Source organism: Narcine bancroftii, chromosome 9, assembly GCF_036971445.1.
Source record: "Narcine bancroftii isolate sNarBan1 chromosome 9, sNarBan1.hap1, whole genome shotgun sequence".
Lineage (NCBI taxonomy): Eukaryota > Metazoa > Chordata > Chondrichthyes > Torpediniformes > Narcinidae > Narcine > Narcine bancroftii.
The window spans coordinates 54852253-54873778 of NC_091477.1; the positions used below are offsets into that span (position 1 = coordinate 54852253).

Genomic DNA, 21526 nt, shown 5'->3' on the forward strand with positions numbered 1-21526 from the left:
TTCGCATGTGGAAACAGAACGGAACATGATACAAGTATTCCTCTACTTTCAACAAACCCACCATAAGCAAAAAAAAAATCGTACATTGCAAAAGAATACAGATACACTTTGCGTAAAACTGACAGCGGTGTATCAGCCCTTTATCATTCCCAACACTAATCCCACTGTCCTGCTCTATCCCGTTAGTGCTATAACAGTTCCTGCAAGTTTTTTGACTGAACTAAAAGTAGTGACTGACCACGGAGGCTGCAAAGAATTTAGAGGAATTATTGACGTTTATTGGAAAAATCAACGATGCTTGTAATGACCTTACTTTAACGTATTACATTGAAGTAAATAACGAGTCATGCTTTGGTACCATCGTAACTTTGAAAAATCCTAAGTCAGACAACTGTAAGTAGAGGAACCCCTAAACATCCCCATCTTTTGTGCTTTTGTATACGCAAATCTTTGGAACCAGTTGAGGTGGTTAAAAAGATGTGGCAGCGTGTGAAATCAAGGCACATCTCATATTGCTAATTCTGGGCACCACTCTTTCAGAAAGATGGCTCTGCTTTGGATGATGCAGAAAAGAATTCAAAAATAAGAAAGAACAGAGAAATAGTGATCCCTCTTGTTATGGCAGAGAAATTTGGGCGGCAATCAATATCCATGAAACAAGGAGAAATTTCCAGAAGGGTAAATAAGTACAAGACACACGTTTAAGATCAATAACAAAACAACCCAAGGCAACACAAAGACTAAAGCAAACTGAGAAGCAATTAGTACAGGGGGCTGTAGAATCAGAATTTATTGACTTGAACATGCATAATGATTTCATTCTTTTGCGAGTTTTACAGGTGCAAAATTGTGACAAATTACATTAAAAATAAAATAGTGCAAAAGTAGTGCCTGTCGTTCATTGTTCATTCAGAAATCATGGCAGAAGGGAAGAAGCTGTTTCTGTCCCATTGGGTCTTCAGGCTCCTGCATCTCCTACCTGATGGTAGCAGTGAGAAGAGGACATGGCTTGGGTGGTGAGGGTCCTTGAGGATAGAGGCTAGTTTTTTTAAAGACCCTGTCTCTAGCAGATGTCCTCAATGGAATGAAGACTAATGCCCCTAGTGGTGCTGGCTGAGTTCACAACTCTCTGTAGTCTTTTCCTGTCCTGTGCATCCAGAGAGTGATATAATCAGTCAGAATGTCTTGTGGACATGGAGGCCCAGGATAGCAATAGGGGCAGTAGGAGCCCTTTTAGTCAGCACCACCATTCACTGAGATCATGACTGATCATCCACAATCAGTACCCCGTACTTGCCTTCTTCCCATATCTCAACTCTGCTATCTTTAGGAGCTCACTCTTTCTTGAAAGCAACCAAAGAATTGGCCTCCACTGCCTTCCGAGGCAGAGCATTCCACAGATCCACAACTCTCTGGGTGAAAAGGTTTTTCCTCAACTCCATTCTAAATAGCCTACTCCTTATTCTTAAACTGTGGCCTCTGGTTCTGGACGCCCATTATTGGGTATGGGTTTCCTGCCTCTAGTGTGCCCAATCCCTTAATAATCTTATACGACTTCTAAATTCCAGTGCATACAAGCCCAGTCGCTCCAATCTTTCAACATATGACAGTCCCGGGAATTAACTTCGTGAACCTACGCTGTACTCCCTCAATAGCAAGAACGTCCTTCCTCCAACGTGGAGATCAAAACTGCACACAATACCCCAGGTACAATTGCAGAAGGACCTCTTTGCTCCTATACTCAACTCCCCTTGTTATGAAGGCTAATATGCATTAGCTTTCTTCACTGCCTATTGTACCTGCTTCCTTATTACTTTCAGTGACTGATGGACAAGGACAGCTAGATCTCGCTGTACTTCTTTTCCTAACGTGACACCATTCAGATAATCTGCCCTCCTTTTCTTGCCACCAAAGTGGATAACACCACATTTATCCACATTAAACTGCATCTCCCTCTACCCACTCACCCAACCTGTCCAAGTCACCCTGCATTCTCATAACATCCTTCTCCCATTTCACACCACCACCCAGCTTTGTGTCATCTGCAAATTTGCTAATGTTACTTTTAATCCCTTTATTTAAATGATTAATGGGTGTTGTAAATAGCTGTGGCCCCAGCACCGAACCCTGCAGTACCCCACTAGTCACTGTCTGCCGTTCTGAAAGGTACCCATTAATTCCTACTCTTTGCTTCCTGTCTGCCAACCATTTTTCTATCCATGTCAATACTCTACCCCCAATACCATGTGCTCTAATTTTGCCCAGTAATCTCCTGTGAGACCTTTTCAAAGGCGTTCTAAAATTCCAGGTACACTACATCCACTGCTAACCCTTCGATGCGAAGTAGTTTGTATTCCTCTAATTTCCTCCTCCTAAAATCCAGTCACAATGTAGGTACTTGAAAGTGCAGAATTTGTGAAAATGGGCAAAGCAAACACAGAAAGCAGCTGACCCAGGGTTGGGTCCATTTAAAATGTTCAAAACCAAGATCAATTGAAATTTCATGAGCAAGTAGAACCATCAGCCAGCTCCCCACCATGACCACCAGCCCCCCCACATCTCCATCGGGCACACAAAACTCAAAACGGTCAACCAGTTTACCTATCTCGGCTGCACCATTTCATCAGATGCAAGGATCGACAATGAGATAGACAACAGACTCGCCAAGGCAAATAGCGCCTTTGGAAGACTACACAAAAGAGTCTGGAAAAACAACCAACTGAAAAACCTCACAAAGATAAGCGTATACAGAGCCGTTGTCATACCCACACTCCTGTTCGGCTCCGAATCATGGGTCCTCTACCGGCACCACCTACGGCTCCTAGAACGCTTCCACCAGCGTTGTCTCCGCTCCATCCTCAACATCCATTGGAGCGCTTTCATCCCTAACGTCGAAGTACTCGAGATGGCAGAGGTCGACAGCATCGAGTCCACGCTGCTGAAGATCCAGCTACGCTGGATGGGTCACGTCTCCAGAATGGAGGACCATCGCCTTCCCAAGATCGTGTTATATGGCGAGCTCTCCACTGGCCACCGTGACAGAGGTGCACCAAAGAAAAGGTACAAGAACTGCCTAAAGAAATCTCTTGGTGCCTGCCACATTGACCACCGCCAGTGGGCTGATATCGCCTCAAACCGTGCATCTTGGCGCCTCACAGTTTGGCGGGCAGCAACCTCCTTTGAAGAAGACCGCAGAGCCCACCTCACTGACAAAAGGCAAAGGAGGAAAAACCCAACACCCAACCCCAGCCAACCAATTTTCCCCTGCAGCCGCTGCAACCGTGTCTGCCGGTCCCGCATCAGACTTGTCAGCCACAAACGAGCCTGCAGCTGACGTGGACTTTTACCCCCTCCATAAATCTTCATCTGCGAAGCCAAGCCAAAGAAGAAAAGAAGAACTAGGTTGGTCATGATAATTTAATGTTGGAAGGGATTGGAGAAACTGAAGTTCCTTTGTAATACTATAGTGATACAGGAGAGTACAGGCCCTTTGGCCCTCAATGTTGTGCCGATCCACATATTCCTTCCTATAAATAAGTACTAAACCCTCCCTACCCCGTAACCCTCTATTTTTCTTTTATCCATGTGCCTGTCTAAGAGTCTACTACTATCCCTGGCAAGTCATTCCAGGCACCCACATCTCTGTGTTTTAAAAAAATTAACCCAGATGTCTCCCCTAAACATCCCTCCCTTCACTTTGTACATATATCCTTTGGTGTTGCTGCCCTGGGAAACAGGTGCTGGATGTCCACCCTCTCTATGCCTCTCAGAATCTTGTAAACCTCTATCAAGTCTCCTCTCATCCTTCTACACTCCAAAGAGAAAAATCCCAGCTCTTCTATCCTTTCCTCATTGTTTCCAATCCAAGCAGCAGCCTGGTAAATCTCCTCTGCACCTCTGTTCATCCACACTCCTAAGTAACTGACCATTAAACCTGTACTCAGCCTTCTCATTTGTCCTTTCAAAATGTATCACCTCACACTTATCCTGATTGAAATTTGTCTGCCACTTTTCTGTTTAACTCTTCATCCTATATCCTCTTGTAACCTTCGACAACCTTCAACTCCATCCACAACTCCTCCAACCTTCATGCCATCCGTAATCTTACTGACCCATCCATCCGCCTCTTCATCCAGGTCATTTATAAAAATCACAAAGAGCCGGGGTCCCAGAACAGATCCCTGCAGCACTCCACTGCTCACTAACCTCCAGGAAGGATACTTTCCTTCCACTACTACTCTCTGCTTTCTTCCTACAAGCCAATTTTTTATCCACACACCTAAGATTCCACTGATCCCATGCCTCATGATTTTCTGGATGAGTCTCTCGTGGACAACCTTGTCAAATCCATATAGATCACATCTAACACCCTACCCTCAAATATTTCTTATGTTAATTCCTCAAAAATCTCAATTAGATTCGTAAGGCACAACCTTCCCTTCACAAAGCCATGCTGACTATCCTTGAGTTCACTGTACAGTTCCAAATGCTCATAGATCCTACCCTTATGAATCTTCTCCATACATTTTCACTGATGCAAAGCTCACGGGTCTAATAATCCCCAGGATTCTCCATATTACCTTTTTTAAACAAGGGGACTACATTTGCCATTTTCCAATCTTCCAGCACCTCCCCTGCAGCCAAAGAGGATTAAAAAATCATAGCTACTGCCCCAGTTATCTCTTCTCTCACTCCTCACAGCAACCTGGGGGATATTGCACCCAGCCCTGGGGACTTATCAATCTAGATATCCACCACTCGTATTAAAATATTCAAAAAAAGGAAGTGGAAGTGTTGGATCTTTTTTAAAAAACTTTAATTTTGCCATATGTATTACGTTAGTCTGCTCAGCCTATTTGAGGAGGGCCTTCCTTTAACAAATCCCACCTGATCTGTATGTATCAACTTTTCCCCAATCTATTACCCAGTGCCTTCACCAATATAATATATATAAATAAATAAAATTAAAACAAAACATTTTCTTACAAAAAAACAAACAAAATAACCCTTCCTCCCCCGCGGTAATATAAATCCACACACCATCAGGGCTCTCATTTATATTAACCATAGAAAATTCTATATGGGGGCATCACTTGCATTTATACTGTAGCAGCATCTATTATTGTCCTATTTATTATTATTTTGGCCCCTATATGATCCAAATATGGGTGCCACATCTTGATAAATCTGTCATCTTTGTTCTTTAAGTTGTATGTAATTTTTTCCCCCCCTGTTATGTAATTATTTATCTCAGCAGTCCATCATGCTATATGTAGAGGGGAGTGAGATTTCCAAGCAATTGCAATACATTCTTAGCCACTGCTAAGGCTATTAATAAATTAAATTTGGAATTTAGTTAATTTGTTGCTTATTTCAATAAAGTTATCCAAAAGATAAAGCTCCAGGTCACCCGTTATCCTTGTTAATATTTTGGTAATATCTTGCCAAAAAGATCTCATCTTCACACACGATCACGTACCATGTAAAAATGTTCCTATTTCTATCCCACAACTAAAACACATCTGACATTTCAGATTTTGATCTATGCAGCTTCTGTAGTGCAAGATATAATTGGTGAAGGAAGTTATATTGCACTAATCTGCTTCTTGTATTTATAATTAATGTCATACTATCAAATCATCAATCAGACCAGCATCTTTCTACTATTGCAACACTTAGATGTGAATCCCATTTCTCTTGATCTCTGTAAACTTGGTTTTGCACTTTTATTCTTGAGTGCAAAGAACATCTTAGTTATAAATCATTGGCCCCACCTGAAATTATTGAAATGGAATTAAATTTGGCCCCTATCTTTTTCTTAGGAACAATTTTAGCTGGAGAAAACAAAAAAAAAGCACATTAGCTACTCCATATTTATTTCTTAATTGTTCAAAAGACAAAAGATCCTCTGCATAACAATATAACCATATAACCACTTACAGCACAGAACGGGCCAGTTCGGCCCTACTAGTCCATGCCGTAGCAAATCCCCACCCTCCTAGTCCCACTGACCAGCACGCGGTCCATACCCCTCTAGTCCCCTCCTATCCATGTTACGATCCAGTCTTTCCTTAAATGTAACCAATGATCCCGCCTCGACCACGTCTGCCGGAAGCTCATTCCACATCCTCACCACCCTCTGCGTAAAGAAATTTCCCCTCATGTTCCCCTTATAATTTTCCCCCTTCAATCTTAAACCATGTCCTCTAGTTTGAATCTCCCCCTTTCTTAATTGAAAAAGCCTATCCACATTTACTCTGTCTGTCCCTTTTAAAATCTTAAACACCTCTATCAAGTCCCCTCTCAATCTTCTACGCTCCAGAGAAAAAAGCCCCAGTCTGCACAACCTTTCCCTGTAACTCATTAATCTTATTCCTTTATCATACCAGGAATTCACATTTTGTTGCCCAGATTCACGGGCAGCAACATATTTTTACATAATGGCGTTCTATGTATTAATATAGGGTTATCCATCTTTTTTGTTATTAACTTAACATTCCATTTATACATAAAAACCTTCACTCTCCCCTCTTTTATTGAATACAATCCCATTCAAATCCAAGAAATGCGGGGGGCTGTCTTCTTCAAAGAAGCATGGTAAAAACCTAGCTGGTAATTAACTTTTCTCCAATCTATTACTTAGCACCTTCGTCAATATCAGCATTCAGAAGGGATATAGGTCTATTAGGATGAAGTTTTTAATTTGTTTTATCTCAGTTTTAAAACATTCTCTAATAGTCTATTTTTTTTGTAACCCTGTTCTTTCATATTCTTTTACCAGGTTTGTTACATCTTTCTCCAAGCCATCCAACTCTATATTCTCTCAAGATTTTTTTTAATACAAGAAATAATTTGTCGTCTTAGGTAAGCTTTAAACATATCCCATATTTAAAAAAGCTACCATCAACAGTGTGGCACTGAGACGCTAGCTAGCCACACCTTCCTGTTTGCCCATTATCACAATAGTTAAAGATAATTGCAAATGATCTGACAAAAGTCTTGCCAAATATTCAGTTTTTTACCACTACTTTTTAACTGGGCAGACATTAAAAACAAACCAATCCTTGTATGTGAATCATGTACCCGAGTAGAATGAATAGTCTCTCTGTGGGTTAAATTAAAATTAAATCCTTCATAAATGATAGTGTCGTTTTTGCAGCTTTTGCCCTTGTTACTGCTCTCACTGCTTTAGCCAATTTAGCCAAGTCCCTCTTACTTTTCACCGTTCCGTTTATCCCATTAACATTAAGACTAACAAATTTTAATGTTATATCCGTACTGATTTTTAAACAAATATTGTTTAACAATAAAACCTTTTTGATTGTTTAAATAATAGCGATCTTTCATCTTTTAAAAACACATACAATGTCCCAGCCCTGACAGTGATGTAAACATGAAACACTGAAAACCCGCGGAATCTTTTGAAGAAGTACCCTTCCCTTTAGTGCCATCTTTTATAGATGCTCTTCTCTCGGCCCATTCTCCCCAGAGACTCCACTCTGTTACTACTTTTCCGAGGTTTTCTTCTTTCCTGAGGTCTCTAAACATTTCAATACAATTTCCTTTTCAACAATAAATACAAGACGGTTTAAAAATATAACTTTTACTTCATCCCATTGTAAACATTGTTCAGTCTTCTTTAGTAGCCTTGGTCTTTTCATAATCCTTGTAAAAAATCTTCCACCCCATTCTTAGTCTTGAAAAAAGTCACCGATTACCTTCCACCATTTCATCCCTCAGAGTCACAGGGTAGATCATTGAGTATTTCAAGTTTTTAAGAACGCAATAGTCTTTTTACATCATCAAACTCATTTGCATAATTAAAGTAGGAATAAAATCTTGGGAAAAAAAACAGCATTTTTTCAAGGTCCATCTCGGGTGGGCCATTATTTTGTTTACAGTATTCATATGCTGCTCCCAGAATTGTCTCCCATTCCCAGTAACTCAAAAGTCTTACGGGATCGGTCATAGTTACTGATCGCTGGTTCTTTTGGGTCTGAGGGTCCGGTGAGTCCTTTTATGTAGTTTTTCTCTGAATTTGTCTTCTTACAGCACTCGTGGGATCCATGTTTCCAAGGAGTTCACCGGATTCTCCCCTCGATCCCTTCTTTCAGTCTGATAATTCGAACATTATTTTGTCTGCTAAAATTCTCCATGTGGCCAATCTTGTCCAGCAGACCTTGTCTGTCTGCCTCCCATTTCTTCACATCTTTTTCCATAGCTTTTAGCTTATCTTGTGTATTTACCAAGTCTATTTCTACTTGGATAATTCTTTTTTTTTTTTTTTTTTTTAATTTTTTATTTTTCACACCATAAATCACAATAGCCATGATATACACTTTTTCTTTTCCACACATTTACAGTGACTTTTTCTCCCTCCCCCCTCCCTCCTCCCAAGCCACCCCCCCACCCCCCCCCTCTCATCCATTTTAGGTATACAATCTAGGTTGCATTAATTCAGTTAGACAATGTTGTCATTCAACAGAAATACACCAGAAATTCTACTGAGTCCATTCTTTTCTTTTCTTCTCCTTCCATCAACTTAGGTAATGTTTGTTCCCGGTAGGTTTTCGCTATTGTATTTAATGTAAGGCTCCCATACTTGTTCGAATATTTCAATATTATTTCTTAAACTATATGTTATTTTTTCTAATGGAATACATTTATTCATTTCTATATACCATTGTTGTATTTTCAAATTATCTTCCAATTTCCAGGTTGACATAATACATTTTTTTGCTACGGCTAGGGCTATCTTGACAAATCTTTTTTGTGCATCTTCCAAGTCAATTCCAAATTCTTTATTTTTTATGTTACTTAGGAGAAAGATCTCTGGATTCTTTGGTATATTGTTTTCTGTTATTTTATTTAATATCTGATTGAGATCATCCCAAAATTTTTCTACTCTCTCACATGTCCAGATTGCATGAATTGTTGTTCCCCTTTCTTTTTTACATCGAAAACATCTATCAGATACTGTTGGGTCCCATTTATTTAACTTTTGCGGTGTAATGTTTAGTCTGTGTAACCAATTATATTGTATCATACGCAGCCTCGTATTTATTGTATTTCTCATCGTTCCAGAGCATAACTTCTCCCATGTTTCCTTTTTTATCTTTATATTTAAATCTTGTTCCCATTTTTGTTTAGTTTTACCATTTGTTTCCTCATTCTCCTTTTCTTGCAGTTTAATATACATATTTTTTATAAATCTTTTGATTAACATTGTATCTGTAATCACATATTCAAGGTTACTTCCCTCTGGTAAACTCAAGTTGTTTCCTAATTTATCTTTCAAGTAGGATCTCAGTTGGTAATATGCCAGCGCTGTATCTCCAGTTATATTGTACTTATCTCTCATTTGTTCAAAGGATAAGAATCTACTTCCTGAAAAACAATTTTCTATTCTTTTAATCCCTTTTTTTTCCCATTTTCTAAAGGCAAGGTTGTCTATTGTAAAAGGGAGTAGCTTATTTTGCGTCAATATTAGTTTTGGTATTTGGTAATTTATTTTATTTCTTTCTACATGAATCTTCTTCCATATATTGAGGAGATGGTGTAATACTGGAGAAGTTCTATGTTGTACCAATTTTTCGTCCCATTTACATAATATGTGTTCAGGTATCTTTTCCCCTATTTTATCTAATTCTAGTCTCGTCCAGTCTGGTTTTTCCCTTGTTTGATAAAAATCTGATAGGTACCTTAATTGTGCGGCTCTATAATAATTTTTGAAGTTTGGCAATTGTAAGCCTCCTTGTTTATACCATTCTGTTAATTTATCTAGTGCTATCCTCGGTTTCCCCCCTCTCCATAAAAATCTCCTTATTATTTTCTTTAACTCTTTGAAGAATTTTTCTGTCAGTTGTATTGGCAATGCCTGAAATAAGTATAGTATCCTTGGAAAAATGTTCATTTTAATACAGTTTATCCTTCCTATCAGTGTTAGTGGTAGCTCTTTCCAATGCTCTAAATCGTCCTGTAATTTTTTCATTAGTGGATTGTAATTGAGTTTATATAATTGGCCTAGATTTTTGTTTATTTGTACTTGGATAATTCTTTACATTAAATCTTCAATGATTTCTTTAATTTCAGTCATCCTATCAGATATATCTCTCATTACAGTTTCAACACCTGCAAATTGATTATTCAAATTATCCATTTTCTCAAGGATAATGTTTAGTTTTTGTCCCAACTCCCTAGCTCCGCCGGGGTCCGCCTATCCCAAGGCCACTCCTTTTTGGGCTTTTGCTCGATGTTCCTGGCTGAGTAGAAACTTCCTTGGCTTTTGGTTTTGCTGTCTTGGTGTCTTCGTATTTGCTTTTTCCATTTTTGATGAAATAATTCTTGATTTTGAGATTTTTAACTGTCTTTTTGATACTCTTCACGGAGAGCTCACCAAAACACATCTGTCTAAATCCTTCATATGGCTACGCCCTTCACAATTCCACTTCCTTGATCTCCACATTGTCCAACACACAGTTGGACATTTCGACCTCACCGTGATTAAGGTCCTTTTCACTTGTGAATACTGACACAAAGATTAATTTAACACCTCCCCAACCTCCTTTAACTTTTAGTGGCCCAACCTTCATTCTAGTCACCCTTCTGTTCACGTACACAAATCACCTTGGAGGTTCTCCTTAATCCTACATGCCAAGGCCTTCTCTTGGCCCCTTTGAGCTCTCCCAAGACCTTTCTTAAGCTCCTTCCTGGCTTCCATATACCTCTCATGAGCACTTCCTGTTTCCTACTTCCTATATCTAATGCACATTTCCTTCTTCCCCTTGACTAGTTGCCTGACCTGTTTCATCAGCCACAGTTCCCCTTTTCTACCATCTTTTCCTTGTCCCAGTGGGACAAACCTATATTGAACCCTGCACAAGTGGTCCCTAAACTTCCTCCACATTACTTCTGTGCTTTCACACTTAAACATCAGTTTCTAATTTATTCTCTCTAGTTCCTGCCTCAATCCTTCATAATTATCCCTTCCCCAGTTAAGCACTTCCCCATTTTGACTGCTTTTATCCTTTTCCATAGCTATGTTGAAGTTAAGGGAGATGTGGTCACTCTCACCAAAATATTCCCACACTGAGAGGTCAACCACCTGACCTGGTTCATTCCCCAGAACCAGATCGGCCTCTCCTCTAGTCGGCCAGTCCACATACTGTCAGGAATCTTTGTTGTACAGACCTGACTAACTCAGGCCCATCTAGTAGTGAGTAATCTTGCAAATTGAAATGACTGGAAAATTATTTAATATTTTTCATAATTGTTAAATCCCATCTTCATGATTTCCAAGATAGAAAGGCAAAATTATGCCACGTGATCTCACAAATGCATAGCATAATAAAGTTGAACAAGGTGTCACTACAGGGCTCTGCCCCTAAATCTCATCTTAATGGAAGTGTTTGGTCACTACAATGGTCCTTGCAAATATTTTTCTATGTTAAATAACTTTGATTGTTGTAGAACAAAATGAAAACAAGCAGATTGTTAATACAAGAGACTCTGGTCAGACTCAAGAACAAAGATTTGCAGTCACTGTCTCAATAACCAAATCCTATTTTTCTACCTGTAAGCTGCTCCATTTAGCTCAGGATGTACAGCCACAGGATCAATGCCAGTCCACTGTGCAGCAGTGGCCAGATACTCTTTGTTCACACAGTTTTTCAAGGTATCCGGAATTCGTCCTGTGGAGAAGTAGAGAATACAACTTGGTATCCGACTTGAGGCAATTTGAAGCTACAACAATAGGTCATACATTCACTCAACAGACATCTTCATGATTCTTTTCACATTGAGGATAGTTTCTCACCTGGGTTGTTGGGGGTGGGGGGAAAGAATTGGGTATGAAAACAAAGTAAATCAGAGTGTTCCAGACAGAAAAGGAAGAAAGGAACTAACTAGCTTGGAATATCACTTTGACATTCTCTAGTAGCTTTAAAATTCAAAATGCATGGTGCTTTATCAGATTTTCCCCATTCTAAAGATGCTACATACTTTGATTATCCGACACTATTCCTGGCAAATCAACATGGGCATATTAATTTGGCACTCATAAAAACTTCAGCGTCTCCAGATATGTTGAGATATAGCAGGAAATGTCTTAGCAGTGCAAGTATCAAAAGACTATCTAGGTGGCTTGGGGGGGGTGGAGAAGGAGAGTGGGTGAGGCAAAACCATGTTCCCTTGCTGGAGGAAAGGCTGTGAGAACAAGACCTCTGGGATACTGGAAGTGCAGATGCACAATTGTGACTACGGAATCAGTGCAGCAGAACAAGACATTGGCTTTCTATAATATAATTTGGGTGATTTAATCTAATAAAAGTGAAGAAAAAAAAGATGATCCGCATTACTGGATTTACTCAAGTCTTGTATTGCTTTGCTACTAGAACATTACCTTAGCTAAGTTCTCAGATTCAGCAGGCAATGCCAAGTACTTCATGTACTCAGATTCATGGGTTGAAATCTCACCAAAAACATCAATAACTGCACTGGTCTTAATGTCTGTCTTCAGCATCTTCCAACAAGCGAGCAATGCCACAGAAGAATCCAGATTTAAGGATCACCATTATTATAGATATCCCTTTTGAGACAGAGGCAAAGCATTTTTTTTTGTATCTATATATTAAAGGGTCACATGCCTTCAGAACTCTCTACCTCAAAGGAGAGAGGAAGCAGAGACTGAATATCTTTGAGTAAAGATAAATCAATACTTGATAAGTGAGGGGATTAATCTTCACCATGGGTAGACATGAATGTGAAGTTGTGTCAACAGTCAGATCAGCCATAACTTTATTAAAAGATAGAGCATACTCGAAGGGCAGAGTGGCCTACTCTTCTGTCAGTTCACTTGTTCAAATATTTGTAACTGTTTAAAATAAAAACAGAAAATGCTGGGAATTTTCAACAAGACAGGGAACATCTGTGTCTCAGACTTGAAATATTAACTTGTTTCCCTTTCCACAGGTGTCTGTTATCCCAAATATTTCCTGCTTTATTTGTTTTTATTATTTCCATTAGCTGCAGCTTTTAAAAAAAATTCACTGGTCACTGCCGATTCATAATTGCAAGGTGGGGTGAGAAAGTACAAGGAGAGAAGCTGCAAAGAGCACATTTGGTGTAGCTTGTGCTGTAATTCTTTTCTACCACACGATGGCAGGAGCACCCTTGGTATTCTCACAGTAGAGCATACTCCTGACCTCTTGGGCCTGATTCAATATTTGATTCCATTGCTCAAACTGTATGAGTAAATCTCACAAAGAACTGTCAACCAATTTCCAAAAAGATACTCAAGGTGAAAGACTGATCATTTTTAAAATACTGTTATGAATAAATATTTCTGTGTGGCTTTATGAAAAACACAAATTTATAACATGATACATTTTAAATTCTTTTCTTTGTTCTCAAAATCCTCAATGGGTTGGTTTATTCTTCTCCAACTCCATTACCTACTCAAACCTGAGGAGTCTTCTAATTCCAACATATTTATATAACCCCGATTCCCTTTGTTCTATTGTGTGATTCTTGAGTATCAAGTTTGTTACAAAAACAGATGGTGTTTTCAGCCAATTAGACCACAAGATGGGGGAAGCAGAATTAGGCCCTTCAGCCCATCAAGTATTCTTTACCATTCGACTATGGCCGATTTATTTTTCTTCTCAATCCATTCGCCTGCTTTCTCCCCATAACCTTTGACATCCTTACAAATCAAGAAGATGTCAACCTTCACTTTAAATATATCCAGTAACTTGGCCTCCACAGCCTTCCGTGGCAACGGATTTCACATATTCACCATCCTTTGGATAAAGAAATTCCCCCTCATCTCTATTCCTTTTATTCTTAAGCTGTGCACTCTGGCCCCAGGACTCTCCCACTACTGGAAATATTCTATCCTCATCCATTCTATCCTGCTCTTGTAATATTCAGTACAGTTCAATAAGATTCCCCCCCCCTCCCCCCCAACCATCCTTCTAAATTCCAGAGCCATCAAATGCATACATTAACCCTCTCATCCGCAGGTTAATTCTCATAAACCTCCCCTGGATGCTCTCCATCACCAGCACATCCTTCCTCAGGAATGGGCGCACAAGTGCTCCAAATGTGGACTAAGCAAACACCTACAACCTCAGCATTCCACTTTTGCTTTCATCTCCTAATCAGCTCAAAATAAATGCAAGCATTGCATTTGCCTTTGTTACAACTGACTCCACTTACGAGTTATCCTTTGGTGAATCCTGCACTAGGACACCCAAATTGCTTTGCACTTCTGCTTACTAAATTCTCTCATTTCGAAAGCAGTTACAAAAGTGCATGATCATACACTTCCCTGTGTGGTATTCCATCTGCCACTTGCCCATCCTCCCAACCTTTCAGAATCCTTCTGCAGACTCTCTGCTTTTACACTACCTGTCCTCCACTTACCTTCATATCATCCATAAACCTGGCCACATAGCCTTAAATTTCACCATCCAAATCATTAACATCCGACGTGAAGAGTAGTGGATCCAACACTGACCCCTGCTGAACACCACTAGTCACTGGCACCCTTCCAAGAAAGCCCCCTTCCACTCCCAATCTTCGTCTTCTGCCATTCAGCCAGTCTTCTATCCACACCAGTTCCTTCCCTGTCACATCATGGCCTATCATGTTTAAAAACCTCATGTGTGGCACCATATTAAAGTCCTTCTGAAAATCCAAGTAAACAACATCCACCTACTCTCCTTTGTCTCCCTTGCTTGCTACTTCCTCAAAGAATTCCAACAGACTTGTTGAGAAAGATCTCCTCAGAAGGAAACCTTGCTGACTTTGGCCTGTTTGATCATGTGTTTCAAAGAATCCTGAAACCACATCCTAAAGACTAAAATCTTGCCAACCACTGGTTACCAGCCTATAATTTCCTGCATTTTTTCACTATTCCTTCTTAAACATTGAAGTGTCATTTGCAATTTTCCAGTCCTCCGGAATCACCCCTGACTCCATGATGTTTGAACGATCGCTACTAATGCCTCCACAATGCCCTCAGTTACCTCTTTCAGAACCACGGGGCATTGCCCACCCAGTCCAGGTGACTTATTCACCTTCAGGCCTTTTGGTTTGCTAAACACATGCTCTTTTTTTTGTGACTTTTGCTCTTAGAACTGGCAATGAAACTGGAAAACCAGCAGGACACACGCATTTGGCTGTTGGTAAGCCACTGACACTGTGTGTTTGAAGGTTGCTCATCTCAGGACCAATTTCCTAGTTAACAACACTCACGAGACCGAACAGCACACTATACCTGTGATAGCTCTTCGGATTTCTCTAGCCGCCTCCTCTCGTACTTCGATTGAAGCCTGCTCACTATACCAAGCTGTGTGTGGGGTGCAAATGAGGTTCGGTGCATCCTTCAAGGGCCCCTGACTAAAGCTAAGACACCAAGAAATTATAAATACAGAATCTTGAAAATTGGATAAAAAATGTAAAAATTAGCAGAAAAATAGCATTCAAAAGCATAAACATTTTTTTTTTCCTCCCCAGATCTTAAGGATCTACTGCACATTTTCTCCTTCGGGTTCAGTACTACTATCACTCTCTGTACATCCATTTCAACACCAAGATACAATTGTACCATGGATGCACTTCCGTTCAAAGGCCTGAGGTGAAGCCAAGTGGATGGATGGATGTTATGAAATTACTAAAGAATTGAGCACAAAATTCTTGATATGAACCACAATCTGATAGACAGAATCATGAAAAAACAATCTGCTGGAAGCAGCATTAATGGGAGAAAATGAGCCGTAGCAGAAAAAAAATCCGGACACTAGAAATCCGGACCACCTGAGAATCTGGACATTTTGAAAACTCACACTTTTTAAATTTAGCATGCTTTTATGTTCGTGAGTGCGTGCATGCATAAGCACCACAGACACACAACGACAACCATATAGAGCACATGTAGTTACAACCAATAATAATAGATCCTAAAGAAGACAAACTTCACAGCGTGAAGAGAAAGAACACGTTGAAATTGAAATAATTAAGAAACTAGAACATGGAGTGAGTAATACTGTTCTAATCGAAGTCTTCAATTTATGATATGAAAAAAAGTCCATGGAAACAGTCATTAAATATGTGAAACAGAACCATAGCTTCAGTCTTCAAGATGTATGCACTCATGGTGCAGGATAATCTTATCACAAAGAAATTACAAGGTCAAAGAAAGGTAATATATGGAATTATTTAAAGAAGTGCCAAGCAAGCAGTGCAACAGATGCAGCGGAAGTGGCAAGTGTTCCATCTTCTAGCAGTGCAGCTTTATTCCTCCTTAAATTTGAATTTTTAAAGCACTGCCCGAGAATCTGGACCCACCCACTCCACAACAAGTCCAGATATTTGGACATCCATCGGGAATCATTCATTAATCCTGATAGGAATTTCTAGTCAGAAACATTGAAAATTCTTTTTTTTAAACTCCCAGTGATACTGCTCAACTTGGGAGAGTTCCTCCAGGTTGCAGTGTCTCAGGTGTTGGACGGAATCACAGTGCGGTAGTGGCTCATGTCATTTTCCATTTGAGGAACACTACATCATTCTTGGACCATACCATGACAGTTCAATGAGGACAAAAATGCTGAGATGGGTTAAAAGGTTGGGTTCATCAGGCTCTCTATCAGGGTATAGTTTATGATACAGAAGGAAATCAGTCTCTTTTATATTATGACAAGATTTGGGCTGTATCAATTTGGAAAGTCCAAAGTCCTTGATAGCTTATTCAACTACGAGCCAAAAAATAAGAAAAGCTTGTTCTCTTGTCCCAATGTTAACTGGGTTGAATCACAAAATGGTTCTGACTTTAGCTGAACATCTTTTGCATTTTTGCTGGCATAAAAACTCAAACTACAGTTTTAACCTGAGAGCAAGGGCTCATGGAAATAAATCTGCTGCTTAGTTAACTTTCACCCTTGTTTTAAATCTGTTCCAAAGGTGAAGAATGAAATCTTTTTTCAACTCCTCCCCCTGCAGTTTGAGCTGCTGAATTTTCATCAGAATGGAAAGATTTGGAGGTACAGGGTTGCATGAAAATGGCAAACGCAGTTAGACAGGGTGGTGAAGGTATTTGGCATCCTTGCTCTAATTTGGTCATGTCACTGAGCAAGGGGTCAATGGCACATTCGTGAGTCCACACTTAGAAATATTATATTAAATATTGACCACACAATTATATTGAAGATATGATTAAGCTGGAAAGGATGAGGAAAAAATTCACATGAATGATGTTGTGTCCTGGGTGGGAGACTTGATTAAGAAGGAGAGGCTGCGTAGGTCATAACTTTATTCCTTGGAGCATAGGAGGTGAAGGGGGATGGAAAAGAGGTTTATAAAAGCACAAGGAACATAGATAAAGGTACACAGTCATAGCCTTCCCCGTCCCCACTGCCCCAGGAGTAGTGAATCTACAGGGCACAGATTAATGAGAGGGGAAAGATTTAAAGAGATCTGAAAGTGATGGGTATTGATCAAGCTGCCAGATGAAGTGGTAGAAAATGGGACAGGAAACATTTAAAAGGATAGGAATGAAAAACAGCCGAATGGAATGAGCTTGGCTAGCGTGGACAAGACAGGCCGAAGGCTCTGTTTCTGTGGTCTATGACTCTGCAAAGTGGTGAAAACAAACTGGCACAGACACCTACAAACAAAGAGGACTGGAGAAGAGTAAACACACCAAAATGCTGGAGGAACTCAGCTGGTATTTTCAGCATCTACGGGAGACAAAGATATATTGCGGATGTTTTGGGCCTGAGCTCTTCTTCAAGGGTGAAAAAAAAATCAGAAAAGGCAGAAGGAGGAAATCTCAGAATTCAAACAATGGGGGAGGAATCCAGACCAACAAAAGGTTGGTTAATTGGATGTGATAAGGGATGAGGTGGAATTTATCATGTCTGTGCAAAAGGAGATAGGGAAAGGAGAGATGATGGGGGAAGCGGGTTTTAACAAAAGCCGGAGAAGTCGATATTAATGCCGTGTGGTTGGAGGATGCCCAGTCAAAAGATGAAATGTTGTTTCTCCAATTTATGGGTGGTCTCAGTATGGCAGTATACGAGACCATGGACAGACATGTTGGCAAGAGAATGGGATGGATAATTGAAATGGGTGGCCACTGGGAGATCCACGCTATTGCGGCAGACAGAGCTGAGGTACTCAACAAAGCAATCTCCCAGTAGAGGAGACCACAGCAGGAGCACTGGAAGTAGTAGATGACCCCTGCAGATTTTACTTGGAAGGACTGTTTGTGGGCCTGAAGTAGTGTGGGCAAGTGGAGCATCTCTTGTGGTCACAGAGGTAGGTCCCAAGGGGATGATTGGTGGGGAGGGAGGAGAAGGGATGCAAATTGTGGCCACCCATTTCAATTCTCCATCCCATTCCCTTGCTGACATGTCTGTTCATGGTCTCATGGACTGCCAGAATGAGACCACTTGTAAATTGGAAAAACAATATCTCATCTTCCAACTGGGCAACCTCCAAACATATGACATTAATATTGATTTCTCTGGCTTTTCTTAAACAACCCCCCCCCCCACCCCCCAACCTCCTTGCTTCCCTCGTCGTCTCTCCATTCCCTGTCACCTTTCGCACAAACATGATAAATTGTACCTAGTCCCTTGTCACATTCAATTAGCATCTTTTGTTGATCTGGATTCCTCCCCCACTGTTTGAATTCTGAGACTTTCTGAGATTTCCTGCCTCTGCCTTTTCTGATCTTCCTTGAAGAAGGAAACGTCAGGAATATATCTTTGTCTTCTATAGATGCAGAATAGACCGGCAGAGATCCTCCAGCATTTTTGTGTGTTTACTACAATCACAGCGCCTGCAGCCTCTCGTGTTTCTCTCTGACTGGAGAAGAATAGCACGGGAGAAAGATCCATCTCTTTCTGTCTTGAGGCACACTCCCTCTACCTTCCAATCACTAACTACTGACAATTGATTTCAAGAAAGGTCAACAGGTATATGAACTGAAAGCAAAATAATGCAAATGTTGAAGTAAGAACAAAAGATGGACTGAAATTCCACCCTACTAGTGCTCTGAACGTGGCCTTCTATGAATAGTACCTGATTTGATACATTATAGGTTTGAAATTTTTTTGGAAGTCAACAATTCAGTTCAGTATCCGGCATATTCAGAATTCAGTTTTTATTAGCCTTTCTCGTCTTTGTATCAATGTTTCCTGGTCTCTCTTCTATCACAGACCTTTTTTTGTCTTCTTTGCTCTTTCTCTGCAATAGACAATTGTCTCACATCTAGCCCTGTGTTCTGATAGAAGGTGATTAACGGAATGTTAATAGTCTCGTTCTTGCTGACTGAACAAGTTGAGTATGACCTATTATTTTTCACGTGACCAATATTTTTTGGGAGTAACTCCACAAACTAACTCACCTGAAAGGTTCCGATTCATGAACATCCAAAGCAGCCCCTCGTATCCGACCATCCTTCAGTGCCTGTGCCAATGCTTTCTCATCCACTAGTCCTCCTCGTGCTGTGTTCACCAGGAATGCTCCCTGTCGCATCTGAGGGAGTCAAATTCATAATGCTATTAACAGCAATAGTAGTCCACACCTGGCGGTTAATGCTGATAAATCAGAAGCAAAATATCATATATGCCGCTGTCTAGGACAATCCAGAAGTTCTACCTAACATTTTTGGTTTAAAGCGATATTTTTTGTATAAGATGCCCCTTCCCACCCAAATCTGGCACATGCCCCTGACCAGTGGATGCAGTTAAAAGCAAATCACAGTATTTTATTTTTCTCTTTTTTTTTTCTTTCTTTTTTTAAAATATAATGTTCATGCTTTGTTTATTGTTATATATGTTACTTATTATCTGTATTTTGAACAAATAAATAAAGTTTAAAAATCACAGTATTTTAATAAAATTATTATAAGGGTATAAATTTTATTTGGATATTTTGAAATAAATCACTGCTGGCTCCTGTAACAGGCTGTTTAAAGCCTGTACAGAACAAACAGCAGTCAGTCCAGGAGGAAGGACCCCTCGGAGGAGAGTTGAGGCTTCACAAGTAACTAATGGAGCACGTGTGAGATCGCGTTGGAGCTGGTGGGAAGATGGTGGTGGTTTTGAGACTTGGGCAAGGTAATAATTTTAGACCCGATTTTAAGGAGAATTTTTTGTTTGAATCATCCCATACAACTGCATATACAGTAGTTCATGAATTAGCTTAAAATAAGCACAGCAATAGAGATAGGATTTTACAAGTGAGCATGGATTACTGTTCAATAAATTAAACATAAATTGATGTAGTTCAGAAAAATCTGTTCTGCATATATCACAAAGCATTCATCACCTAACAGACAGCGAGCATCAGCAGGAAAATGAATGCTTCTTATTGAGAGTGCACAGATAATTGTTAATGGAGAGCACTTTGCATTTCAAAATTTAAACACCAATTTAATTTTTTTTTCAGCATTTTAACCAAATTTCAAAATCAGATTGCTACTCAATTAACTGATTTCAACAAATCTGGTGCATTGCAATACGCGAAGGTGCTGGAGGAACCCAGCAGACCAACATTTTGCGCCTATTTTCTATGGATGCCGCCTGGCTTGCTGAGTTTCTCCAGCGTGCTTGTGTATTGCACTCAACCAGTGTTTGCTGACTTTGATTCACGTAAATCGGTTTCATTATTAAAAATTAATAATCATTAGTAATTATTAGAAATTAATAATTAATACTCACTAAATTAAGATGATTATGGTGGGTGAGGTTTTAGTGGGCAACAATACATTATGGACCATAGAACTTTCATAAAGTTGTCATTGATTGCTCTTTGGGAGGTTAGTTAATTTTGTACAGACCAGGGTTGAGGAAAGAGATATTCAGTGTGTTTGCTTCATTTGTCAACTGGAACATCAAGGAACATCATAAATCAAACCTGACAGTTGAAGGGTTTGAATTGAATGGGGAGAAAAAGAAATCTATAAAATCTATAAAAATTTGGATTGTTTGAAACCCCAATTGGTCCATTGAGTAAAGAGACAATCACACACTAACTTGGTTTGCTCCTGGAGGTGGGCTAAGCTAATCAATTGTTCTGAGCAACAAGAACATGAATCATCCCTTTCAGGCAATTTAAACGTGATTCCCAAAGTGGGCGCTGAGGAATCAGGGGGCGGTCAGAACCTTCCGGCATTATTCTTCAGTCTGCTGCAAAGTTTAATGAAGACCCGGTGCAGTAATTTTCTGGCCAGACTTGGGGTGGGCGCAGAGACCAAAAAGCGTCGACAAGATGTTCTCGTGACAGCTGGTCTCGGTGGCCACCATTGTCCTGGCATAACCCCCCCCCCCAGTGCCGCGACCCCTCTCAGCGTTGCCACTGACCAACCAAACCCGCTCGGTGCCACCACTAAACCCCCCCCAAACGCTGCTGTATGGGGGTGGGAGGTGCGCTTTGAATGTGGCCTGGAGGTCAAGGGAGTGGCAGCCTGAAGTCATTTGGGAACCACTGATTTAGACATACAGTACACACTAGG

The 21526-nt window shown here is 40.1% G+C and overlaps 1 protein-coding gene across 7 annotated transcripts in view; it reads right to left on the minus strand.

Moving 5' to 3' along the window:
- The window catches only part of LOC138743655 (C-terminal-binding protein 1-like), a 147830-nt gene that overhangs the window by 23136 nt on the left and 103168 nt on the right, over window positions 1-21526 (minus strand). For all 7 annotated transcript variants that reach the window (XM_069899189.1, XM_069899188.1, XM_069899184.1 and 4 more), the window contains 3 exons: window positions 19415-19545; window positions 15281-15408; window positions 11573-11690 (listed from right to left, as the gene is read on the minus strand). In XM_069899189.1, the coding sequence (XP_069755290.1) occupies window positions 11573-11690; window positions 15281-15408; window positions 19415-19545 (377 nt within the window). The remainder of the gene's footprint in view (window positions 1-11572; window positions 11691-15280; window positions 15409-19414; window positions 19546-21526) is intronic.